The sequence below is a fragment of the Heloderma suspectum genome, chromosome 7 (genome assembly GCF_057233095.1).
Source record: "Heloderma suspectum isolate Gila_16-S chromosome 7, 16-S_ref, whole genome shotgun sequence".
NCBI classification, from domain to species: Eukaryota; Metazoa; Chordata; class Lepidosauria; order Squamata; family Helodermatidae; genus Heloderma; species Heloderma suspectum.
Window position 1 is genome coordinate 114,048,894 of NC_139464.1, and position 27,517 is coordinate 114,076,410.

General features: G+C 45.8%; 1 protein-coding gene across 3 annotated transcripts in view; it reads right to left on the reverse strand.

Moving 5' to 3' along the window:
- The window catches only part of FAM107B (family with sequence similarity 107 member B), a 69,201-nt gene extending 42,314 nt beyond the window's left edge, over positions 1-26,887 (reverse strand). The window contains exons 1-2 of one of the 3 annotated variants that reach the window (XM_084811149.1): positions 26,622-26,887; positions 8,089-9,754 (exon numbers count right to left, since the gene is read on the reverse strand). In XM_084811149.1, coding sequence (XP_084667275.1) covers positions 8,089-8,146 — 58 coding nt within the window. In that variant the 5' untranslated portion in view covers positions 8,147-9,754; positions 26,622-26,887. Of the gene's footprint in view, positions 1-8,088; positions 9,755-12,078; positions 13,635-26,621 lie in introns of those variants that run through there. The other 2 variants (XM_084811150.1, XM_084811151.1) reach the window with 2 other exon arrangements.
- Positions 26,888-27,517: the final 630 nt, after the last annotated feature.

Genomic DNA, 27,517 nt, shown 5'->3' on the forward strand with positions numbered 1-27,517 from the left:
GCTTAGCACAAGACTGACTTGACCCGTTACAGAAGGCTTTAGCGGCTGAACATACAAGACTCATGCAGTGAGTGAAGGTGAGAGTATACTCCATTCCATAAGGGCAGACAGTACTCTCTCATAAATAAGCTTAGACATAGTCTGAGAGAGGGCCTTGTGAACAATACTTGGATTGCGACATTATTAAGGATTGGTGCAAGCAGGCAGCCAAGCTAGTAAATGTTTTGTGGGCTTGAAACAAATAAAATAAATGACTATAGTATAGACTAGGGGTCCCCAATCTTTTGGGGTTGGTGGGCAGATTTAGAGTTTTGAGAGTGTCATGGGCACTCTCACAATATGGCTGCCAAGGGGTGCTTTGCCCATTCATCAAATGGATGCCATGATGGGCATGTTCGGTATCAGAACACTCATTTTCCAGAAGGCAAACTGGTGAGTGAAAAAGTAAAGTTACTTGACCAAGAACCTTAGTACAAGGCAAAGGTGGGCCTGAGCTCCAAAACACAAAAGCACTCTTTTGAACCTAAATAACGATGGTGCTGGAGGGCAGCACTTGCCTTTGCAGCATGCCACCCTCCCAGTTAAAAACATAATTTTTAAAGAGCTTAAGAAATAAAAGAAAAATCAGGAGGGGCAGGGAGACTGGTGGGTGTCAAATGAGGTGTTCATGGGCACTATGTTGGAGACATATATAGTATAGACTGTAAATCAGGTTTTAAGCATGTGCCTGACAGTTATCGGTGACACGAATTCTCTGCAGACTGGGATATGTTTTTGATTAGGGCTGTGTGCTGCTTCGGCCCGAAGCCCGAGTCGAAGCGGGCTGCTTCGGGCCACTTTGTGCTCCTTCTGAGGCGACTCCCTAGAAGAAGAGTCACCGTGCGTCCAGGCCTCAGGAGACGGTGGCAAAGACAGCAGCAGCGGCGAAGGTGACGGCAGTGAAGGCAGTGCAACGGAGAAGGTGGCAGCGGCATGGGAGGCCCAGGTAAGGACCTAGGGGGTTGCATGGGGGTGTTGAGGGGGGAACCTGCTTCGGGTTCAGGCCGAAGCGGGTTGGGCCCCCCCCAGAATCTGCCCGAGCCGGATCGGGGGCGGGTCCCTGCACAGCCCTATTTTTGATGTGGCCTACCAGGATCAGGGCTCGATGCTAGAACCTCATTCCCTTCCCTCTAGTGTCCGACCACATCAATGATGCAGCTGGCAGCAATTGGGCTGGTTGCCATCTGTTGCACGGGGATTGGGAATGCATAAAATGAGACTTCTGTGTAAATCATTTGCTATTTTGTTCTATCTATAAATAGGCTAGTATTTTTTATTTTTTGCAGGCTAGTGGCTTTTGTGAATGTATTCATAAGGCTGCCATAAATGCCCTTAAACCTGAAGACAAGGTTTTTGGATAAAGGAGACTGGGGAGGTTGAAAGATTTCACAGCACACCATACACTAAATAGAGAATGTGAGCAAGAGAGCTACACCACACCGGGGTGAGAGAGTAATTCAAAGAACAGTCTGGGAGAAGTTAAAACAAGAACAGGAAACAAAAGCCCACCAAAATAAGAGATTCAGAGGGATCTCAAGCAGTAATTCACCTGGGAATTTGTTTCTATATAGAGAGATGACAGTGCCCAATGTTATCTTATCAGGCACTTTGATGTAGAGGTCTCTCGAAGTCATAGCCACACTAGAAACGTTTGATCCAGGTCTCTCAACATGACAACACTAATTTGAAAGCCAAGTGTTCATCTCATCATAGCCTGAGTAGAGGCAGGAACGCACATCTGATATGGAAATTCACTCAAGAGGCTTACGTGGACTATGTAATTCTGGAAAGGACATGAGCAGTTGCAGACACACAAATCTTTTACAAAAATCTATTAATTTAAAACACACTCAAATCATATATATTCCAAGAAAGAAAGAAAGAAAGAAAGAAAGAAAGAAAGAAAGAAAGAAAGAACATAATCAGACATTACCAATTTGGAATAGGATACCTTTGTGAGCATTTAGTTTCATTATCATGCACATTATCAAGTGTGTATTCAGAAATTGTGCCACAAGATTAACACTGTCTACATGACTGAACATGCATACAGTGAGTGAGTGTGGTAGGGGGAGGAAGAGTGTGGTGTCAAGTACTATACAATGGTACTGTACCACTGGTACAGACACACGCACTGAGCATGTGTACATTCCTGATGGAAGGTGGCAAGCTCAGAGCCGTGACTCATGCAAGAGTCCCAACAGGCAGCCTTCGCAATGAATAAACTACAGTTGAGCATAACAGAGCACAACCATCAAAATCAATATGGCACAGCCATCAAAGGTTAAAGGCCTGCAGGGCAAAAAAAAAAGCTGTTCACTGCATGCCTAAATAAAAGCAGAGAAGGAGCCTGGCGGTTCTCCCTAGGGAGGATGTGATGCCTGACCTAGGAGGTTCTCTGGCAGTAAAGAAATATAGCCAGTTTTTGCTCAGGTCGGGTTATTGTCACCACTCCATTTTGCCTCATTCCCCTGGCTGGGCCAAGAGCACTCTTACACTTCATAAAGCAGAACACAGTAAGCTGGGTCGTGGGTAAGGCATCTCGGGCAAGGACTGCAGGGAAGAAATCTCCAATATGGAATCACACCGCAGGCTCACTAAAATCCCCAAACGGGGCTTCCTTTAATTATAGACCAAAAGAACAAGATTTACAAATGGAAAGCGAGGCTTGACATACAAACACACACGCCTAAAAGAAACAAACATTACAATTTCTAGCTACATTATCCCTATCCCTAGGGTCATTTAAAGGGTAGGACAACTATATGTGTGGCAAGGACTGGCTATGATCAGATCACCTACCTGCTCTCTCAATCAGGCTAACTAACTTCTCCCAGTGAACAAGTCCCAAATGTCAGAGAGGCCTGTGCTCTCTTCTCCCAACCTCTCCTGAATTCTACCAAGGAGGAAGAGCCTCCCTCTGGACAGTTTATTACAGAGGGCACTGCACAATCTATGTTTCACCATGGAAAAAGGCCCCTCTCTGTGCCCGTCTGCTATATCTCCAACAACATTGGGATATAGAGAAAGGCCTCTGTGCCCCATCTGAACACTGAGGCAAATTCATACAGGAGAAGGTGGTTTCTGAAGTATCTGGGACCTAGGTTTAAAAAGGGTAACACCAGCACATGCATTGAGTTCTATCAGCAACACCACAGAATGGTACTTGTTCTGGTGTGATGAACAGGAAGGTTGGAGAACGCCATCCATTTTGTTGTGCACAAAGGGATGTAAAAAATACAGCCCCGGTTAAAGCTTTCAGAAGTAAGTTAAAGCTTTCAGCTAAGCAAGCAAGGCGTTAAGTGCTTGTTTCTGTCAAGATATCACAGCTACTATTTAACAGAGTTAAAATATTTCTTTTAAGCTATTTTTAAAGGGTGTTTTTAAAAAGTGACATTTCTTTACGTCACTGCACTTAGTAGCTTTTCATGATTTCTGTTGCAATGGATGCCAGCAGTCAAGTGCTGGCCTGAATCCATTCAGTACCACACACTCAGGCGAAAGGAATCCAAATTATTTACTTATGAACACCACTTAAGTAGAATATCCATCAACATATAGAGCAGTAAGAACTTTCTGCAGACCTGCAAGTCTAAGAAAGTATTGCAAACAGCACCCAACACCCTTTTTCTGGCATCATCAGCATAAAAGCATCTAATGGCATCAGTTCATTGTAAGATTTGTGGAGATTACAATCCTTCCAATGCATATAAACATAATATTACAAAACATGTTACTTCAGTGCTTTTGAGTGTGCTTTACTGGGAAGCCAGTAGCAAAGTGAAGGAGAAATGAACCTGTCCGCTACATAATCCCTGTTGGAATTTCTCAAGCCAATCAGGTTACCTGGATCACAGTAGCTGCAACAAGCCCAAACCAGGAAATAAAGCCACTGCAGGGCCAGCATGCTTTAGGGTGCGTTTGCCTCTAGTCTGCTGAGCTATGGAGCATGCCACGGCATGAAGGAGTACGAGCCTGACTGGGCCAACACTAGGCCCACAGGCCCTGCTGCTCCTGGCCATGAGCGCCACAAACCCCTGCTAGCTGTCCAAAATTATTTTTAGGCAAGGAAGCTGCCTGTGCCAGTTATGGTGCAGGTTGATTGCCCATGCTGTATCCTGATGACCCAAAAAGGAAAGATGCACGTGAGAAATAGGGGTTCTAGTTTTATTGCTCCAGTTCCAAATACATCAGTGTAAGGGTCAACATTAATTACACAGTATGTAGCTGAGTACCATCTGTCTTTTTATTGTTGAGTTGGTCCCAATTCAGATCCTGAGAAAAACTGCCTGTCTGTTGGAAGTTCACATGGCCCATTTTTAACATGGAGTATGCCTCCCAACATTCTCTTTCAGAAAAGCACATTCCTTCCTCCATTTGTCTTTACAATACAAGGAGCACAGAAGCAGAGCATCAAAATAATGGCTCCATTCCCAGCTCTGGCCTGGAGTTTAATGGCATGCAGGGACAGGAGATGGGAGGCGGGAAAATGTGCCCTTTCTGAAGCAACTGCCTCATATTTTTTCACGACAAGGCCAACCTGGACAAACCCTTCTAACTGTTACACTATCTGTGGATTTGCACTACTGATTCTAATTAAAGACCAATTTAACTGTAAAGGCAAGCACTACACTGAAAGACCACCAGAGCCTTCCTGGAGGAATGCAAGAAGGGTTCTGATATGGCCTTCTCCCCACAGTGCTATCTCTCTACATACAGGAGTTTGTGATCTGCGGAGGAGATGGATGGATATTCAGCAAGGCAGGGTGATTTCCCTCTACACACTTGGGGCACTAGGAAATTCTGTGTTTTCCACCTCTTGCTTCGATCATACTAGCTTAAGAAACAAAACTAAGAAGAGAATGAAGGCTACCAAACAGTGTTCCTTGTATCATCACCCACATTTCATCCTGTTACTTCCCAGCAAAACATTCTACAGTTTGGGGTTTGATTTTTAATCACCCACATTGCTGTTCCTCAGGAGCAAGGTGTCCTCTCCTCATCCCTGTTCCATGCTCCTTTAGCAATTTCCTTCCACCCTCAACTGATAGGGAACACTACTAACGTTTGTATTTTAAAATGGTTATGCATATAATTAAACACGTGCATAATGTGATGCATGGAATGTCCACATTGGATATTTATAAAGTTAGGAGCATAAACAGGACACATGGCCACTTAAAGTGGGTACCAGATGAAAAGAAAATGCTATAAATAACATGTAGATACTGAGTTTTAGAAATACCAGCGTTTTAGACATGTCACACAATGTAGTGGATGCTTTCCAGTGTAGAGGTCAAGCCGATGGAGATGACCTTTGGAGTGTGGTGGAAAGCCTGGTACTGGTTTTAGGGAAGCAGGGAAAGTTCAAACATACCACAGAAAATTTCAGTGCTCAACAGTGACAATTTGACTTTATATATATGAACTTTATATGGACTGCAAGGGATGGAAACTGGACATTACACCTGGAAATGTTTACTGACTTGCTACTATGGCTCACAATCTACAGTCATACAAAATATGCTAGATGGGGTCTCATCTACCTAACTGATATGAAAGAACTCTAGTACAGCATCAGAGGTCCATTATGACTTCACTGCTGGAAGTTACGATGAGCCAAGTAAAAAAATTCAACCATGTCTATGCAAATCACACAACAGAACAGATAAACCAAATCTGCAAGAGGTACAATAGAATGATAGGAATCACATGGAATGACCAAGCCAGGAATATATTCTGTATGACATGGTCTGAGCAATCACACATCTTACAGGTTGTGAAACACTTACTCAACCTAGATGATGGCGACCAAGCTGCATTAATATGTTCTGATGGTCTCCCTTCACAACAGACATGCAACACAGATGGATGTAAAGCCAAAAAATCACTGAGCAGCAGAGAAAATTCGACGAGTTCAAAATAGCACTTACAAAAGTTACAGAACCTGGTAATAGCAACATACCACCGGTCTCCCTGACAACAGGAAATATGGCACCAGATGATGTGACCAGTGAGTTGCTGATAGCTAATGAGTGAGGAATACAAATTACGGTCCATATTATGAAGGAACAATTAATCAGCGCAATTCTCCCATTTCATGATCCACTGAAAAACTCAGACGTTTGCTTCATTGTACAAATAAAATGTGAAGAACATAAAAAGAGCCATGCTAGGTCAGATCAAGGGTCCATCGAGTCCAGCATTCTGTTCACACAGTGGCCAACCAGCTGCCTGTAGGAAGCCCACAAGTAGGGCATGAGTGCAACAGCACCTTCCCTTACCACTCAGCAGAACATAAAGTAAATGATCAAGGCTGATAAGCTCATGCAGCAACTGCCTGGTGCAGCAGGTGCTGGCCAAACAATACAGGTAACTGATGTCCTAACACGAGAGATCTCCCTATGCCACAAGCAATCTTGCAATGTAAGCAATCTTCACTGTTTGTGAAGACTGGAGGACAGTGGAAGAGCATGCCCAAGGCAGGCTTTATTCACCTCCCTATTACTGGCATTGATGCTACACATGAGGTTCCATACTTGGATCTGAAAATGTGTGTGTATTGATGGCCATGTGCTTATTCAAGCCACAGACAATCTTTGTGGATGCCAGACATTTGGTGAAGATGCCAAGGTATTTTTCTGCTCTGTGGCACAATGCTTCAGTGACAAAACAACCAGAGTGGATGTCATTTTTATGGTTACATTGGAGTCCATTCACAAAGGCTATGACACGATCCAGGAAATAGGTCTGAGGAGGACAATGCAAAAACTCAGTGATGAACCTGATGTGCAGCTACCACAGATGCGGAGTTGATTCATTGCCATGGATGAAAACAAAGCTGGCAAATACTTCCTCTCCAATGTCCTCGTGACATATTGCAACAGCAATACAAGTGGTTGACTGCTAGTGGCATCACCAAATCCAACGAAGGACAATCAACTAGGAGAGACTGTCCAGTTTTAAGGGAAACCACAAGCAGGCGGACACAAGATGGATACTTCAGGCTTGTGAGGTGGCTGAAAAACGTTATGAACAAGTTATAGACATTTCCACAGATAACAGTTTTCCTCTTACGCTGATGATTTCCTGACCACAAAAGCAACAGAAATATAGACGATCTCTGTAACAGCTAATGACGAAGATGCTGCTCATTACATAACATTGCCATAAGGTTTTGAAACCTGTAGAGAAAAACTTGCTAAGATTCCATTCGTTAACAGGCTGACCCACAGTATCACCCTTCAACAGCTGGCTGGAAGATTTTGTTTGAAACAACCTAACCTTGTCAATGGTACTGGATGAGATGGGTGTTACTCAGATGCCGAGATATTTATGTGCCACTTTAATGGTTTCGGCATCTGGGGTGCCATACATCATACCAGGCTACAACCAATTACCAATGGCAAGAGGGTCCTGTATATGCCTCCTCCAAATGAAAGATGCTCAGGTGGTTAGGCAAGCTGCTACACTCTGCCTGGAAAGAATCTGATGTCCTAGTGGACTGGACAAGGTTACCACCTCTGTCCACTGTGGGAGCAAAACAAAATGCAACACAGCAAGTCCCACCTGTTTCAAACATGATGAAAAGCATTGATGCCTGTGACAGTGATGTCATCAACTGTTCAATCCTTTTGCTTAACAATTCCCTTACTGTACTCTTTATATAAGCGATAACCACATGCTAACCTCTTCTACAACCCTTGTACTTACGTACACATAATTGTTTATAGACAACCCATATTTGTCTATCCATTTGTATCAACATGCCATTTTTGTCTTGTACTTGCTTTCATCGATATGGGGGCATCTCCTATTTACAGCCATAATTTTGTAAATATCAATCTAATTTGAACATTCTATGCATCAAATTATAGGAAATGAGTTGGATACCAAAAATGTAGTAGGCTTCAAATAACTGTGTGGGATAGTTAAAAAAAAACTATACTGCATTCTGAAGTCATGTTTTTGCCATAATTACCAGAGTTTGGGTCGCTCCAACCCTTTCAGCACTTCCTCCATCAAAGACAGACATCCACAGCTCCTTACCTTCATTTTGGTTTATAGTATGTCCAGATCGGTTCATTACTTTCAAAGCTGAGACCATGTCCTCAAAAGAGTGCTGTGCAGCGATATGCAGCCTTGAAAATGACCTTCAAGGTGAGGGTGGCATCCACCCACATCTTCTTTGGCATGGGTGCTTGCTTTTAACGTGCTGACACAAGTTTGAAAAAAAAGGCATTGTAGCAGGCCTACTATAAAACCACAGACTACTCCGCTCCTTTTAAAATATTTGTTTTTACTAGAAAACCACAACATTATTTCTGTTTCTCTAAACCTGCTTGTGTGCAATTCTGGAAGGTGGGTCAATTCAAGTTATCAGGCCACTGTGGTTTATTTGTACATTTCCTTTCTAGGGAGGAGAACGTTTCAGCAGCAAGAAAAACAAGCTAGTGCAACAGTTTGCAAAAAAGAAGAATCTGCCGTGCCAGCAGTCTGACAGCAGCAATTCCAGAGAACTGATGCTGCAAAAGCAATTTAATTGACAATGGAACAAGAGTAACAACAGGCAGCTGGCAGCTCAGAGCCTCAATCGTGACCCAGGGGGTTTCCTCATTGAGCCTTTAACATAAACCATTATCCCAACTGCCCCTTGTCCCCATCTCCACACTCCCTTCTAATGCACCTCAGCTGCTTTCTCCCACTCAAGCTGGGAGACGGACAAAGTTATTTCACTCCCTCTTCCCTGGTGAGGGCAACGGAGGCATTAATTAGAGCAAGGGCGGGCAACATTTTCTTCTGTCGAAGGCTGTATTTCCTTGTGGGTAATCTGTGGGGGCAACATGTTGGCGGTGAGCAGAGCCACAGTCAGCAGTGGGTAGGGCCAGGACCAAAAGTGGGTGCGACACCCGCTTCTCTTTCCGCCATCCCCATTTCTCACCCCCCACCCTTCCCATCCAGTGGGCTGCCAGGGAAGGGACAGAGGTCTCTTGCCAGAGACCTGTACTGAAGGCTTTGGAAATTGGGCTGGGGGCCGCATGAAACTGGGCTGAAGGCCACAGGTTGCCCACCCCAGGTTAGAGCATTTCTATTATGCATCTCAGCACTTTGCTTACGGGGGCGGGGGGAGAGAAGAGTGGTTGAGATGCATAATAACGGGGTCGGGTTGCTGCCAAAGCCTCTGTTGCTATTCATGGGGGAGGGGAAGACTTCTTTGCATGTTTCTCAGCAGTGGGGCCCAATGTGGCTGGTCCTTCAGGACTTGCTCAGTTTAAAATATGGCCCCTGCTGAACACAACAGGGTCATACACTAGGTTTACACATGCTCTAACTGCCTCTGTTTTCTGATACCTGTTCCGGTTTTCTCCCCATTTGGAGAGATTGGCCAGGGGCAGGGGTGGCGGCGTACAACTAAATTTGGTTGTTGTACTTGCAGTAGAGTTATTTATTTATTTATTTATTTATTATTTCTATCCCGCCTCTTTCCTTTTGCAAGGAAAAACACAATCCTCCTCCTCCTCTCCGTTTTATCCTCACAACAACAACCCTGTGAGGTAGGTTGGGCTGAGAGTCTGTGACTGGCCCAAAGTCACCCAGTGAGCTTCCATGGCCGAGTAGGGACTAGAACTCGGATCTCCCGGCTCCCAGTCCAACACTCTTGCCACTGCACCACACTGGATCGCCTATTCATTATTCGTAAGCTTTCAGCCTCCTCCTGCAGAACAGGGATGAGAAGAAGGTAAGCAGCGGATCAGGATCTCTTGGTAGATCTCTGAGAGATTTGCAGTAGACTGGCAAACGTTTCTGACTCCCAACTGTTTAACAGTAGCAACAAGAAAATGATTTTATCCACCTAAATAAAGATGCTGAAATGAAGGGAGCTTAGGGAAACAAGGAGAATACTTTTTGTGCGAAAGGACAGTGAGCACAACTCAGTTGTGGCATTGGAAACAAATTCCTGGGTTCAAAATGTGCCCAGAGGCACCCCCATCTTTAATTCTAGATGTATGTTTTTTACACTTGGCTGTGATTGTTTTACCAGAACCCCAAGATGCACCAAAGCAGAGCCAATAAGCCTGGAGTCTGCTCACCCCTGATCTAGAAAATCAGTATCATGCAATTTTACCACAAGCCCAGTGTTTTTACAGTATTTGTGTGTGTGTGGCAAGTATTCAAACATGCAGTCCCACCCCAGACCTGCACTCTGTGCCAATACAGAGTCGGAAGAGCTGCTCCACATAGAAGTTCTAGTAGGTAATTCAGTTATTAGAAAATGCACAGCCCAGACCAAAGTTCAAAATATTGCAGGAAATATTGCAGGAAAGCCCGGCCTCCTACAGAAAGGTGCATTTGTATTTTCTTAACCGTAATTCATAAGGTGCTAGCTACTATCTACCCTGCCACCAGTAAGGCAGCCCAACCTTGCTGACCATTAATTTCCACCAATTTTTCTTGCTTCAATTTCTCCTTCAGTCCGGAAGCAGAGCAAACAAAAACATCATCTTAATATATATTGATCTTTTTATATTTCAGGTGCAGTTTTCATACATACGATATGCCACCTTGACATCACTTTGTTTAAGGGTGCAATCCTATGCACGTTTAGACAGAAAAAAGTCCTACAACTCCCAGTATGCCCCAGCCAGCATGGCTGGCTGGAGAATGCTGGGAATTGTAGGACTTTTTTCTGTCTAAACATGCATAGGATTGCACCCTAAATGGCATTACTGGTGTATGGCATATGGATGATTCCTAGACATTAGTCGTTGAGAGCAGCCCTATTCAGGTGTTCAGAAAGGGTTAAAATTAATGCGTGAGAAACAGCGCTCCAGCCCCAGCCCTCTCCCTCATCTCGTTTGTTGCCCTCAACCTGTGGAAGGCAACAGTCTGAAGAGGAGCGTCTCCAGGATCCACGGAGGCTCTCTATGTGAGCCAGAATGTGGACTTTTCAGTGTTCTGAAAAGTCCACGGATATAGGAGGCTCTCCTCGTCAGTGTCACCCTCCACAAGTTGAAGGCGACAAATGTGACAAGGAAGAAGAGTGGGGCTGGAGTGCTCCTTCTCGTGTGTTGATTTTAAACCCTTTCTGAATGCCTGAACAGGGCTTGTGTGTACTTGGCCTTAGGGACAGAACAGGAATTCTGTTGGTATGCCAGTCACTCTGTGGCCTCATCGATTCACCGAATGAGCTAACTGAAATGGCTGCTGGCTTGATGCCGAAGTCTCCCAGACTGTTCTGGCCACTGTCATACACATTCTGATAGTTTCCTAGGTGGCCTTCAGGGGTGGCCCTTATGGAAGCTAAAGAAATGAGCTGTTAACTGGGATGGGACACAGGAAACGTATTACAACAGCGTAAAGAGCTTCACTGGTTGCTAGTTGGCTTCCTCAACTTATTAGACCTGCCCCGGGGTCTTCAAGAGTCTGTGTAGAGCAGGGCTCTCCACAATGGTATCTACTGTTTGGAACACTAGGCCCCCTTCATTGCTACTTTTTAAGCAGATGGTTAAAAGACAGTCATTTTAAAAAAAAAACCACCCGTTTGTTATTGGAGTATATTGCAACTAGGTTTCTTTCACTAACAAGCCTGTCATTTCATTGTTGATCTTATTGCAGGCTTTATTGCTTTATGACTGTAATTGTCATATATAGGCTGCAAGTTATCGAAATAAAACATGCCCCTTATTTATTTGGAGGATGGGGCAGACAGGGGTACAGGGATCCAGTCCTCTAGTATGACAGAGACACACTTTCTGGAAATGTAAGAATTTAGCCATAATCCTGAAAGTGCCCTCTTAAGCACAGCCATGCATTTTTAATTAAAGAATATGCACAGCATCGCTATGGCAATTGTCCCTTTTGCTCAACACAGCCGAGGCAGTACTATTTTCGTGATACACACACCTACAATTAAAGAACACACCGAAATATATTGGATGGATGGCACTTCCTGGTCATCTGCCCTGCTGCCAGACTAATTTGACCCTCTTGTTTATTTCAAATTGCTTACAGATCCTAAGACAGCACCACTTGACTTACCATTTCACATACTTGTTGAATCTTAACATTACCAAACACATTGGGCAGACCTACTGGAATTCTGCAGCCAGATTGACAGCAAGAAGCAAATAATCTCTCTGTCCTGTAACGGAAATTCTTACATCATAAGTGAGGTAACTGGAAAATTCCTCACAATAGCTTGGCGTACTATTATATATTAAGTAGCACTCACTCCAGGAGTATGAGGGTGTTCAGGTTTTTCCAACCTATACCCAACTCTACAGTTGAGTGCCTAATATTCTCCAAAGATTCTGTACTTGATTAGGCATAAGCTTTGGGAGGCATTTCCTGCAGACAGAAGAGTTAGGCCACTGCCTCAATCTTACTCTTCCTTGGTTAATAAACTTACCTAAAGTATCAGTAAACATTATCAGCCTTTTCCTTTTCAGTCTTGTGGCATCTTTATTCTGGCAGGTCAAAGCCTATATTATTAATGGTTTTAGCAGCTGCATTTCTCTCTACCATCTGAACAAACAAGAAAGGCAGTTGCGGTGTCAGGCAACTCAGACCTAACTGCATACTTGGCAGCCTTCCCTAAACTGCTGTCCTCCTGATATGCTGGACTAAAACTCCCATCAACTTCCGCCAACGTGACAGGAGTTCATAGTCCAACATATCAGGAGGGCACCAGACTGGGGAAACCTACTCTCAAGTAAAGGGCAAAGAGATCTTAGATGAGGGTGAAGATTGGTATAATTGATACTGAATGCATTGCCATCCTAAGATAGCCACAGAGAAGTGCCACAGTGAAATAGGCTTAAAGGGATAAAGGCAGGGGCTTCAGACATAAGTACAGATGAGTATAAAACAGAGAAAAGGGTCCCAGTTGGGGGGAAAAAGGAAGATGCCAAGCTTACCTGCATGCAAGAAGATCAAGCCAGTATGCTACAAGCTTTCATGAATGCAAGTTCTTCACAGAGCACAAAGTGGGAAGGAAGTACAGAGATATGAGCAAAACCACAGGAATATGCAAACTACTGAGCTTTGTTTGCAAGTATCCCAATTACACGTAACATACATAGCTTAGAGCCTCATCAAACTCTTCAAGGTTTCCTGTTTAGCCCCCTATATCCCAAACTAAAATAAAATGCAAGTCCATAGCAGCTGGAGTCCCTGAGAACTGTAGTCAGTTCAATGGGTAGATGCACACATCTCATTTCCCAATTATAAGATCACGCCTGCAAGACACCACCCTTATACCTCAGTGCCCAGGGAAGTATTAACACATTTTGAACCAAGCAGCCCATGTACCTCCAGCCTCTGGACCAAACAGTGACTGGCGTGAACGCACTGACTGGCAGGCATTATTCAAAAACGGGGAAAAGATTCATATTGCAAGAGGCGACACCTCGACAAAGGTTATCAACTCAGCAGCCTTTACTGAACTAGAATCTGCTATCTTCCATACCAGCCTTCCCCAATCTGGTGTCCTCCAGACATTTTAGACTACAACTCCCAGCTAGCCAGGGCTGATGGGAGTTGAAGTCCAAAACATCTGGAGGGCACCAGGTTGGGAAAGGTTGCTCTATAATCCTTCTCAGTCCATCTTTCATCTACCACCATTCATTAGAACCCCCACTCCCATACACACACCACTTGTTGTTGTTGTTCAGTTGTTCAGTCGTGTCCGACTCTTCATGACCCCATGGACCATAGCACGCCAGGCCTTCCTGTCCTGCGCTCTCTCCCGGAGTGTGCTCAAGTTCATATTCATTGCATCCGTGATGCTATCTAGCCATCTCATCCTCTGCCGTCCCCTTCTCCTTTTGCCTTCAGTCTTTCCCAGCATCAGGGTCTTTTCTAGAGAGTTTTCTCTTCGCATTAGGTGGCCAAAATATTGGAGCTTCAGCTTCAGTCTCTGTCCTTCCAATGAGCACTCAGGGTTGATTTCCTTTAGTATGCACTGATTTGACCTCCTTGCAGTCCAGGGGACTCGTAAGAGTCTTCTCCAGCACTAGGGTTGGCGGAGAATTTCTCCCCAAAACTTCGGGGGGCTGAGCGCCAACGTGTTCGGCCCCCCGAACAAGTTTCGGGGAGAAATTCTCTGCACCCCCCCAGCCCCCCGTACCTCCCCCGGGACGGGACTTACCTTTGGCGAATGTCCCTCCCGGCGGCGGGTCCGGCCGGCGGTTCAGCGGGTCTTCGTCTGGGGCGGGAGCGGCAGCCAGTCTTTCGACCGGCCGCCGCCGTCGCCATTCCAATAAAAGAAAAAAAAAACGCCCCCGTGATAGGCTACGTGATGATTTACGTAGCCTATCACGGGTGACTTTAAAAAAAAAAACCGCGTACGGATAATGGCAGCCCCCATAGGGAGCCGCCATTCACGTTCCTTATTTGGTCGCTGTAGTCTACGTAAATCTTTACGTAGACTACGGCAAAAATAAGGGCAACACTATTTGCGTTGCCCTTATTTTCGCCGTAGTCTACGTAAATCTTTATGTAGACTACAGCGACCAAATAAGGAACGTGAATGGTGGCTCCCTATGGGGGCCGCCATTTGCGTATGCGCTTTTTTTTTTTTTTAAGTCACCCGTGATAGGCTACGTGACGATTTACGTAGCCTATCACGGCTGACTTTGCAGATCTAGCTGTGATAGGCTACGTTAATCGTCACGTAGCCTATCACGGGGGCGTTTTGTTTTTTTAACTTTTTCGTTCGCGGCTGGGCGAGGCGAGGCGCCTCCTCCCCGGCCTGAATTTCGGCCGGGCGAGGCAGGAAGCCTCCCCCCCCCCCGGCCTGAACTTCATGGGGGGAGAAGCGAAGCGCCTCCCCCCCACCGCGAAAAGCTTCGAGGACAGGTAAGGGACTTTCGTGCACCCCTATCCAGCACCACAGTTCGAAAGCATCAATTCTTCGGCGCTCAGCCTTCCTTACATTCCAGCTCTCACAGCCATACATTACTAATGGGAAAACCATAGCTTGATTAGACGGACCTTTGTCGGCAAGGTGATGTCTCTGCTTCTTACTATTCTGTCTAGGTTGGCCATAGCTTTCCTCCCAAGGAGCAAGCGTCTTTTAATTTCATGGCTACAGTCACCGACTGCGGTGATCTTGGAGCCCAAGAAAGTAAAATCTGTCACTGCTTCCATTTCTTCCCCTTCTATATGCCAGGAAGTGATGGGGCCAGATGCCATGATCTTCGTTTTTTTAATGTTGAGTTTCAAACCAGCTTTTGCACTCTCCTCTTTCACCCTCAACAAGAGGCTCTTGAGATCCTCTTCGCTTTCTGCCATTAGGGTGGTATCGTCTGCATATCGGAGGTTGTTGATAATTCTCCCAGCAATCTTAATTCCGACCTCTGATTCATCCAACCCGGCATTTCTCATGATGTACTCTGCATATAAGTTAAATAAGCAGGGTGACAATATACAGCCTTGTCGTACTCCTTTCCCAATTTTGAACCAATCGGTTGTTCCATGTCTGGTTCTTACTGTTGCTTCTTGACCCTCGTACAGGTTTCTCAGGAGACAGGTAAGGTGGTCTGGTACTCCCATCACTTTAAGAATTTGCCACAGTTGGTTGTGATCCACACAATCAAAGGCTTTAGCGTAGTCAATGAAGCAGAAAGAGACGTTTTTCTGGAATTCTCTTGCTTTCTCCATGATGCAGCGAATGTTGGCGATTTGATCTCTAGTTCCTCTGCCTCTTCTAAACCCAGCTTGTACTTCTGGTAGTTCTCGGTTCGCATACTGCTGAAGCCTAGCTTGTAGGATTTTGAGCATCACCTTGCTGGCATGTGAAATGAGCGCAATGGTGCGGTAGTTTGAACACTCTTTGGCGTTGCCCTTCTTTGGAATTGGAATGTAAACTGACCTTTTCCAGTCTTGTGGCCACTGTTGAGTGTTCCAGATTTGTTGGCATATTGAGTGCAGCACTTTAACAGCATCATCTTTTAGGATTTTAAATAGCTCGGCTGGAATACTGTCATCTCCACTAGCTTTGTTGTTACTAATGCTTCCTAAGGCCCACTTGACTTCACTCTCGAGGATGTCCGGCTCAAGTTCAGTGAGCGCACTATCATGGCTATCAGGGACATTCAGATCTTTCCTGTATAGTTCTTCTGTGTATTCTTGCCACCTCTTCTTAATCTCATCTGCTTCTGTTAGGTCCCTGCCTGCTTTGTCCTTTATCATGCCCGTCTTTGCACAAAACGTTCCCTTGAGATCTCCAATTTTCTTGAAGAGATCTCTAGTCTTTCCCATTCTGTTGTTTTCCTCGATTTCTTTGCATTGTTCATTTAAGAAGGCCTTCTTGTCTCTCCTTGCTATTCTCTGGAACTCTGCATTCAGTTGGGTATATCTTCCCACTACTGATCAGGAAAGCAGTGACTAGGTTCTTCCACTGAAATCAACATCATCAGGCCATGCTGGCTAGGGATGATGGAACCTGTTGTCCAACACCTCTGGAGAGCACCAGGTTGGGAATGTTTTTGCATAACTGACTTTTGAAATTCTTAAGACTAATTTCTTAAGTCTTAAACATTTTGTTTAACATCTTAAACATAAGAACATTTCAATGTTCTATATATTTTAAATTGTTTTATTGTGTGTTGTTTGGTTTTAGTTTTTGTGAACCGCCCAGAGAGCTTCGGCTATTGGGCGATATAGAAATAAATAAATAAATAAATAAAGACAACAAGGCAAGTTTGTCCCCAAGCCTTAGCAAATGTGACAGCTAACAATCAAGTCTCATCCAGTTTGACACCCAATGCTAAGAAAAAGCCCAAGTATACCTCTTCCACAGGCCTGGATTACACACCCAGGATAACAGCAACGTAGGCCAAGACAAAGCAATAAGGGCATAAAGTCTGACTAAGTATAGAATCCTTTTACACCACCCTCCACAATATACTGGGCAGATTGAAAAAAGGGTACAAGCCATGAGAAAAGGTGGGCTATTTAGTTGTTACTTTACTGAGGAATGCACTTGACATGGTAACGGGAAGCAAGTCTTGAGCTTATGGATGCCCTACCACCACCACACCCCACACACACTATATATAATACAGTTGGAACATTTAGTTGTATGTCTGATCTCCAACATCAAGGCCAGGACGATCCCATGGACAGGGAAGTACAGTAATGCCCTATTCAAACACTATGGTCTACGCAGGGTAATGGAGCACATAAGCCTGATCTTTGATCTTGCTTTTAGCATGTGGATTCTACTCTGAGAGTAGAATCTAACAGGACCAATGTGCCCCATCATTTCTGCCTGTGTGCTGTCAGAAGCCACCCTGCAATTACTTGTTTCACTTCGCTCCCTTAAGACGAAAAGAAAGGTGGGCTCGTTTTTGCCATTCTTCGATTTAATGTTTTGTCAATGACTACATTGCCAGTTCGTTCTTTGGGAGAGCGATTGTGCAGACAACCCTTTGGGAGAGGCTCTCACTCAGAGAGGAGCACCTCCTGTTGTAAGCACCCTAGTTGAATGGAGTAGGCTTCTACTTCAGTGGGCTGTTCAGAGTAAAGGTGAAGACAGATCCAAAATTAAGTGGGAGGAAAGAGAGTTCGCACATGGGTTCCTCCTGGATTCACAATTGAGCTGATGGGTGAACATACTAGCAAACTAAATGCTGGTTCAAGTCATCAGGAGGAAAGAGAGGGCAGGGAAAAACAAGACCATCCATTAGAACCAACACTCAGTTTGCCAGTATGTTCAGCCATCAGTTCACATATGGTCAGGTTCACATCACAGCTGAAGAGTTACGTTGTGATTCTTCCTTTTATATTATGTCTGTCTTCACGCACGGATTCTATCCCACATTTGATCTTCACCATTCTATAACCTTAAGTAGAGCTTTTTTAGTGGAAACAGGAGAATGAAACCTAGAGATGTTAAGAAGCTGTTTCCCCATAACGTACTCTCTAACATCCCTTCCAAGACCGGCGGACATTGAGAGCTACATACAGATCACGAACTCAGTGGATACGCTTAGGTAAGCCACAATCAGCCACATGTAACATGAAGATCACACAACGCTAGCCTTCTTTATATGAGTATCACATGGATCACCAAGAATGTATATGAAAGCACTGTAACATCCTAATTTAAGTAAAGTACTATATAAATATAAAATAGCTTTCACAGAACTAGCCACTGATATAGTTAAGATTATTTGGCAATTAAAAGTTTGTATTATAACTCCACTGCTTTGGCCTCATAATGCAATTCTAGAGAAAATACAGTGTAATCGCACTTGCAATTTGCCTTGGAGAAGATGGATAAATTTGAACAAACTACGGGAGGACAACTACGTACTTGCTACGTAGTCAAAGGCAAAATATTAATTCTAAAGGAGAGTGATTGCGCAAACAACCCTCTTGGAGTTGCATTTCCTCACAGTAGCACCTCCTATATCATAGGCACACTAATGGAATGGAATAGGCTTCTGCTTCGGGGGGGTCTTCAGACTGGTTAAGATATAAATGCAGCTTTCTAACGTACTGAGCCGTGTGTGATCTGTGAACCTCTCTTAACCTACAACTTGTTTGGGGCTTATTCTATTCAGTGAATTCATCCCCTGGATTTTTTTTTAAAAGCGTTCTGTGAGCACTGTGTCACATGTGGTCACTCTTCACTATGTACAAGTGAACACACTCATCATTCCCCCTTGAGTAATGTGTTTTTTATTTTCAGTAAGATAAAGAGCAGTGAGCAAATATGAGGTCACATTAACATTATACAGAAAGAGCACTGTAAGGAAATATCACTGTGTCATTCTTAACACTTACACCAAAACCAAACGTTCTAACGGGAAGAGCTGTGCCAGTTAACGGTGGACTTCAGTGGCGACATCCAGAGCAACTACTACTTGGACATCCACGTATAACCCAGTGCCAGCTAACAGGGAAAGACAGTGATGCATGAAATCAACATCATTAGCAAGACAGAAGACCAGTACTCACTGAGGTAGTAAACCCGGGTCTGGGCTGTACCACTCCAGATTGTGGGTGGAGACTCACATAATAGGACATTATATGAGTCTCCACCTGCAGGAAGCTCCAACTTGCAGTCTGAAGTGGAACATCCCAGATCCAGGTTGACCACCTCAGTGAGAACTACGGCCTACAGATTTCCATTCAGTGGAGACACAGAGACAAGCCTTCCCTGTGGTGGCACCTGCCCTGTGAAATGATCTCCCCTCTGAGGTATGCCGGGCCTCAACACTGGTGTGTTTTAGGTGTTTGTTGAAAACTACACCAAGAGTAATTGTTGAAATGCTTACAGGAGAGAAGGCCCCAATGGCAGCAAGCCCTTCCATCTTTCTCGCCCAAAAAAATTTCCCAGTTGAAAGAAAAATCCTGCCAAAAACAGGGCTCCTTGGGCACTTCCAGGAGGACAGCTCCTAGCACTACCACTTAAAAGGCATCATACATTTATTCCATCCTTAATTGTTTTTTTGTAGTAAGATAAAAGGAGACGGAAGCAGCCGCAGGAAAGCACAGGAAGCTTACAAATGTAAGACAGTAACATCTGGACACCTGCATAAAATCCTGTGTTTGAGGCAGAATGATTGCACAATAAAAGCTTCATTTGGAAGACCTGGACATGGAATAATGGGCTCAAGTTACAGGAAGTCAGATTCCGGCGGAACATCAGGAAAAACTTCCTGACTGTTACAATGGAGCCAATTACCTAAGGAGGCGGTGGGCTCTCCCACACTGGAGGGATTCAAGATGAAGCTGGATGCCCTGACTTGGATTCCTGCATTGAGCAGGGGGTTGGACTCGATGGTCTTGTAGGCCCCTTCCAACCCTACTATTCTATTATCTTATTTACTGATGTAACCCTATATGGTTGAAGTTCTCTTGTTAATTAGCGCATGAAATAACCATCCTTACAATGGGCAGGGGGTCTGCACCAGGGCAGGCAGGCACATTGCAGGAGCCCAAGGATTAAGGGTGGACAGTAGATTTTGTTCTCATTGCAACGATGTCCCCAAGTGCAGCGTTTTACTTTTCCCCATAAGAATGAATGGCAACCACTCTGGGACACCATTAGGGCGGAAGCTAAACCTACTGCTTGCCCCTGGTGACGCCACCTGAATCAAACCTATTGGTATATATCCCTATCCTGAGATCAAACCTGAATCAAACCTATTGGTATATATCCCTATCCTGAGATCTCCTTCTTAGCTAAAGTGCAGTGGACCGCTGAAGGCAGGTTATGTATAGAGACTGAACGACTGGTTTCCTTATGAACTTTTCTATTTGTCTAGGATCAAAGCTATTTTGTTCCCATTGTTCCCATTCTAGGCATGGCACAAGAAGAACAGACTACTGATGGAAGTCATACAAGGATACATTCTCGAATGAATTCCAAAGGGATGGTAGCCCACGTTAGTCTATTGCAGAAAAAACAACAAAGAGACGTTCGGCACTAAAAAAATTTGGTCTGGCATAAGCTTTTGTGGATTATAGTTCACTTCTTAAATAAGACTGCACAAATTTGCCAATGCCAAGCGTTTAAGAAGTTAATATAATCAGATGAAAGGCTTCCAGGTTTATGAATTTTTAACATTTTTGTTTTATATTCTGCCTTTGAGGAATTGTGGAAAAATCACCTTTAAGAGCTTCAGCACAATTTAAATTCTGAAGAACCTACCTCTTTATTCTATAAGACAATGCCCAAGTCTCCTATTATTTTTGCAATTAGTACACATAGAACGCGGCATACATTCTTATCTACCTGGAGATGATTGTAGAACTGTCTGCACTACACCATCCAGTTTTTTTAGTTCCTGCCATGATTCGGGGGGTTTGCAGGGATTCGTGTGCACGTGTGTAAGACAGAGGTGTCTCATATTGTACTCTGGGAGAATCAAAGCTAGCCAGCCCCAGAAGCATGACCAGTATTGCTCCAATATGCCAATATGCTGTTAAATACAACTTTTGGGAGGCCCCAAGTTCAATTTCCAGTAAAAAGGGAATGAGGTAGCAGGGCTGGGCAAGACCTCCCTCTGCTTGTGTCCTTTGAGAGCTGTTAGAGCAGACCAGAGGGGCGCAGAAAATAGATCTGCAAGGGTTTGATGCAGAGTTGTTTAGCAGAAGGAACAAAGTATTTCACACACACACACACACACACACACGAGGCTGCAGGTCATCATAGTGTATGGCTGCCCCTCATGAGCCACCATTTTGCATCTGGCTTTGGTTGGGCTGAAGTAAAATTAAAAAAGTAGAGTCTGAAGCCTACCCCCAACAGGTGTGGCCAGTTTTAGGCTAAATCAGAGGTAGGGAAACTGTGGCCCTCTGGGTGTTGTTGGACTCCCAGCCCCAGTGTGGCCAGTGGTCAGGGATGATGGGAGCTGTATTCCAACTGTATGCAAAGGGCCACAGGTTCCCCAGCCCTGGGCTAGAAAGACCAACTGACTGACACCATAAGGTGGTTTGTTAACAGACTGCAACACCACCCACTGGTTTGTGCTCCATTAAGCAGCAAACAGACACCCTCCTGAACCAAATCTAGAGCACTTTTGGAATGTCTTGTTTTTAAATAAACCTGTTTAGTACATAAAAGGATGGGGGCATATTCACGTATACTCATTTGCTTGCGCAGTCAATTTCACATCTCCTTTGAGTTCTATGGGATTAGGAATGGATAAAATTAGGAAGAGACTAGGTACTTCCCTCCACACATGCACAAATAGGTCTGATCCTGCCCCGCCTACATTATATATTTGTATCATTCTCAACCTACTGCTGCTGGAAAAAGGCTAGTGCCACTGTCCTGGTATATTGCTTATTGCTTCTGAGCTGCAGCGGGCAAAAGCAAGCGGGAAGGCGGAGCCCCAAGTCGTGACTCGGCAGCCCGGCACTCATGCTCCGGCCTGCAGCCCTTAGAAGACGAGACTTGGGGCCGGGCCCGACAAGCGTTCGCGTGTGCACTCTCGCGCTCCCCCTCTCTCCGTCTCCGCTAGGGGGATCCTTCAAGCCATCCACCCACATCCCAGCGAGTAAGTCTCCAGCTGGGGCAGTGGGAGAGCGCACCTTTGGTAAAGCCACCTCCTGTCGGAGGAGGCCAACAACACAATAAATGTCAAAGTTCCCAAGGAGACAACAATGAAAGATACTGGAAAAGATGCATTTCTTAAGTAAGACTGCTTCCCCCCACAAAAAAAGGGGGGGCACAAGTTTCCCCACAAGTTTTCCTTCAAGGTATGTGACTTAAGGCCTCATCTCCTCTTTATGGCAAACGCTCCAGTGTGACACATCAATAGAGACCTTCCACAGCCCAGTAAAACTACACTGAACCTCATGAATCAAGGTAGCATCTTTTTCCCACTTGGACTGCAAAGTGTTATGTAAAATACAGGAAAAAGGCTAGTACATTAGGATGAAATCCTGCTGCTCCTGAATTCAACAGCAAGACACCCACTGATTTTAATGCAACAAGATTCTGTAACCGGTATACATACATAGGTGTGGGAGAAATGTTCCTTTTCAATCTATGGATATCTTACTACTGTCATTCTGTTGTAATGGCAAAATGCTGACCTACAATAAATAATCCCAGTTCTAGCCTTTTAACCAAGTCAGCACATTTTGTCTGGAACTGTGCTGTTCTTCTAGAATAACTTCCAAGCGAACCTCGTTTTTAAATCAAACTCTGTTGATTTACTCTCGCTGCTTAATGTCAAGGAAGAGCGAGAGCAGCACAGGGAACGGAGCACTGGACTTGGATTGAGGTGACTTGAATTCAGATCCCTGCATCAGCCACAAAGTTCAGGGATGGTCTTGGCCCTCTCAATTCAAACCTGTCTCACAGGGTTATTGCAAGAATAAAACAGGACAACCCCATGCATGTCGCTCTGAGTTCACTGCATACAGGCAGAATACATAATTTAGCCCGTGACTGACCTCAAGTTCATCTTCTTTACCCAGTTGCTAGTTCACCGGGATACTTGATTTCATTTGTAATGCCTTCCATCCCCTCCACCTCTGAACATCCCTCTTTTGCTTTGGCCGTATGTGGTACACTGTACCCAGTTCTGTAAGACTATACGGCTCTCTGACCCCTCTGCCAAGTGTCAGACACCTTATATGCATGATACTAAAAATAAAAACATCACAGAAGAAACACACCTTTACACAAGTCAGCCAAGCTATTTCCAGTGCAATTACATTACACAATAATGCACTCTCACTTCAGATAAGTTTTGGCTGCCACACAAATGGGTTTCCACAAAACAGTGAATTCTCAGTGTGGCTGAAAGCATTCAAGAACTGCAACTGCCAACAAGTTTTTTTTTTTCATGCTTGTGAGGCCTGTACCTTTGCTACTGCAGGCAAAGCCCTATATATTTAGTGATTCCTGGAGCTGTCGATACTCAAGATGGACCAAAGTTAACCATGGCCAAGGCTCCAGTGCTTCTGAGTTAGCAAAAAGAAAAAAGGGCAGGGAGGCTAAAATTGGTAGGAAGGAAGACACACAGTTTAAAGGTTATAAGAAGTTAAAGGACAGAGGATGTTAAAGAACATTCAAAAGGCCTGGCAGGGTGTCTGTGCAGCACCATTTAAGATTTTAATCCCTGTGCAACTCCCCATTTTTTTTAAAAAAACAAAACACTACAGGAGCTCCTCCAGATGGTTGCTTCCACGTTTGCTCAATATGTTCCACGTGTGCTGTAACTCACTTCCCCTCTGTACAACAGCTTCGTCTACAAACCTGTTCTTACCGTTTTTTTTAACCCTCTCAGGTAAAGGTGGACTGGCAACAATCATACATTCTAAAGTATTAATAAAAAGTTATTTTGTGGAGACAAGAAGTGATGACAGGATTTTTCTGAATGAACACAGACCGCACATCAAGGTGCTTGAAACAATATAAATCATTACCCTTTATGCTTTCAAAAGCATGTTTTCTGGTGTGGAAAAACAACAGACAACTAAAGATGGGAAGAAATATATAAATGATATATGATAGGACTATATTAAATTATAAATGGTCTGGAGAGAAAACAGCTCAGTTTTCCCCAAATACGTTGATTTACAACAGGTTCAGAAATGGGAAAAAGTAGTACTTCTACAAAGAACGGTACATAACTCACAGGAATGACTGCAACAAGAGGTGGTGATCGTCACCAACACAGACAACTCTTAAAGCAGATTTACAAAAACTCGTGGAGAATGAATCTGTTAGCAGCTATTAGCCTCAACAGTGAAATGGAGCTTCCTGGTACAGGGGTTGTATAATTCTGAATATAAATTCCTGGGGACAAACAAGGGAAGGCTACCTTCATGTCCTGTTCTGAGTGCCCAAAGACATCTGGATAGTTCAAGAATGGAAACAGAACGTAGGAGTAGATAACCAACCCATTAAAGGAACCATTTACTTATGACAGACAATACTGCTTAGAGTTAAAAGATTTGGCTCCAAGCCATTTCAAATAAGACTTGCTGGACACTAGCAACATTTAGGGAACAACCCTATGCATGCTTTAGTCTGTCTAAACATGCAAAGGATGGTGCCCTTAAAGCTTAATACTGTTTTGGCACAGACTGCCATGTAAAATAAGGCCAATAGAAGGCTATTGCGTTACTCTACTGGTAAGAATAACTTGAGCACGCTCCGGGAGAGAGCGCAGGACAGGAAGGCCTGGCGTGCTATGGTCCATGGGGTCACGAAGAGTCGGACACGACTGAACGACTGAACAACAACAACAACAACAACTGGTAAGAATAGAAATCATATCTGCCACCATAGTCCAGTTTAAGGTATTAGAAAAAACGATTCACCCACAATACATAGCAGTCAATGACAAAGGAAAATGCAAACACAAGATTATAGGACAGCCTCCCCCAACCTAGAGCCCACTACAGATGCCATCATCCTCAGCCACCATGCCAGTGGGCAATGCTGGCCAGGGATGATGGGAGTTGCAATCTGGTGTCTCCAACCCATCTGGAGACACCAGATTGAGGAAGGCTGCTATAGGGTGTGAGGCAACCTCGGTAGGTTTGCCAATATGCCTGTGTTTCATCCTGCTGACATTTTTTCTGTACAAAATCTCATTGAAGTTTCAATGAAAGTGTGCTACAGACATGGGCCTGCAGATGTATACCAAACGAGCACTAAATTCCTTATGCAGAGTCAGAATTCATTGCAATGTAGTTTGGTAAGCCCATACCATACGAGTGGTGTACCATATGCACAACATATGCAGCCACTTTAGATTGATGGCATGACATAAAACAATGTAATTAAACACTTCACATTTGAAGTCCATTATCTATACACACGCACACACAAACACTCAGGCTCCAAATTAAGTATTAAAAGGTTTGATTAAGGGGGGAAAAAAAGGTTTGCACTCCCAAGGTTTGTATTGGGTTTCAGCCCAGATCCACTGGTGTGTGGGTGTGTTTTAAACTAGCAATTAAGCTATCAAGACCATTCATACAGAGGGAAACGCAAGAAACTCAGTAGCAGGGAAACAAATGCATGAATACCCAAAGAAAGGAGGAAAAGAAATCACGGTTGTTTACTACACAAATCGTGGGGAAGGGGCATCTTCAGCATAATGCCCCTGCTCATTAGGATGTCTTTGCCAAGCGCTGCCCATTTAAGGACAAAAGCAACACAGAGAATAATTATGCAGTGCTAAGGCAACCCCCCCCCCCCAATCCAGCAGCCACAAAGCCCTGTTCCTAAACACTTGAGTTCTCTTAGAACTACAAGGGAGGAGGATGTGAACACCCCCCCCCCCAGGTTTCTTGGCCTGCGTGTGAAAGTTGCCTGGCAAGCTATGAACTTTGAAAAGCAGAGAAGAGGACTTTGGAAAGCGACACAGGAAAATATCAGAGAGACTGATGTCACCCGTGAGGGCTTTTTAAATATGCGCCACTAAAAGTGGTGGGAAAATGGAAACCAAGAGGCAGGACTCGGAGGGTGGACACATCGACGACGCTGCTGCCGTCCAGAGATGCATCCATGCCCCCCTCCCCTCCCCACCCCACCCCCAAAAGCTACCATCCGAAACTCAAGCCGACCCCAACGCCTTTCTTCCAAGGAGCTCAGTAAGGCATCAGAACCCCCTTTTTCTTTGTGTTTACACCCTAAGAGCCTGTATCTGGGGAAGGAGGGAGGGAAAAGGACCTCCAATATTGCTCCCCCCATCCATCCATCCATCCATCCCCACCCACCCCCTCAGCGCACAATGCCTCTGACAGAACCTCGCAGCTGACAATGGGGACGCGGGAAGATCTCCTCCGCAAGAGAGCCAGCGCTGCCGCTGCCGCCTGCCCCGCGTCGCCAGGCGGAGATCCGCGAAACCTGCACGTCTGTATCAACTTGGAGACCAGACACGGGGGATGGAGGGGAGGAGGAAGGCAGCGGCTCCGCCGTAGAGAGCTGCCGCCTCGCTCGTTTGGGGCGCATCTGGAGAGGGTTATGTTCCCTCCGTTTCCTCCCTTCGTTCCCCCACCACCACCACGTTTGCTTCTCCCCTCCCCAAGCGGAGAGCCTTTGTGTGCGAAGTGGAAGACGCGCACACGCCAGCCAGCCCGCCCGCCCTCACCTCGACTTTCGGCGGCTCAGCCTTGCGAGGACGCGCGCGGGGAGCGTCCTTCCCCAGCCGGCCCCCAGCCAGAACGGCGCAGCCTTGGCCCCTCTTCATCCAGCCCCGCGGCGGGCGGCGGGCGGCTCCCCCCCAGGTGCGCGTCTCCCCCGCCCCGGCGGGAGGCTCGCTCGGACGGCTGGAAGGGAAGGGTCGCCCTACAGCTCGCCGAGGCGGAGCGCGCGCGCCGGGCGCAGCCCCGAGCCTCGCCTTGTAAGGGCTGCGGGGCGGAGCAGGAGCGCCGGGCCGCTGAGTCACGGCCGGGGGCTCCGCCTCCCGGCTCCGCTGGTGCCCGCGGCGGCTCCGGGGCGAGCGCGGGGAGCGCCGTGGCCCCGCCGGCGCCGCTCTTTGTTGCGGGAGCCCGCGGGGAGCGAGGGGAGGGTTGGGACGGCGCGCCCGCTCGCCCGCTCGCTTTCCTCCCCCCAGCGGAGGGAGGGGGAGGACGGCGCCGCGGAGCAGGGGCCGGCCTGCCCTCCGGCTGGAGCTCGGGGCGGCCGGATCCTCCTAGGCGCCTTTGCTCCGCGGCAAGGCTGGCCGCTTTCGGCGGGATTCACGCCCTGGTCGTCGGGCACCGGAGTGGCGCCTTGCGTCGGCGCCCCGACTTTGCGCACCGAGTGCAGCGCGATGCGAAGCGTCTTAGGGCGCCTTCCTAGGCGTGGTTAGACAGAAGAAAGGCCTACAACGCCCAGCATCCCCCAGCCAGCTTCGCTGGCTGGGGGATGCTGGGCGTTGTAGGCCTTTCTTCTGCCTAACCACGCCTAGGATGGCGCCCTGACTCAGAAGAGGCCCAGTGGAACTCTCTTCTTGCCAAGCCCCGAGTCCAGTGGAACTGACCCTGTGGGGCTGGAGGCCAGCCC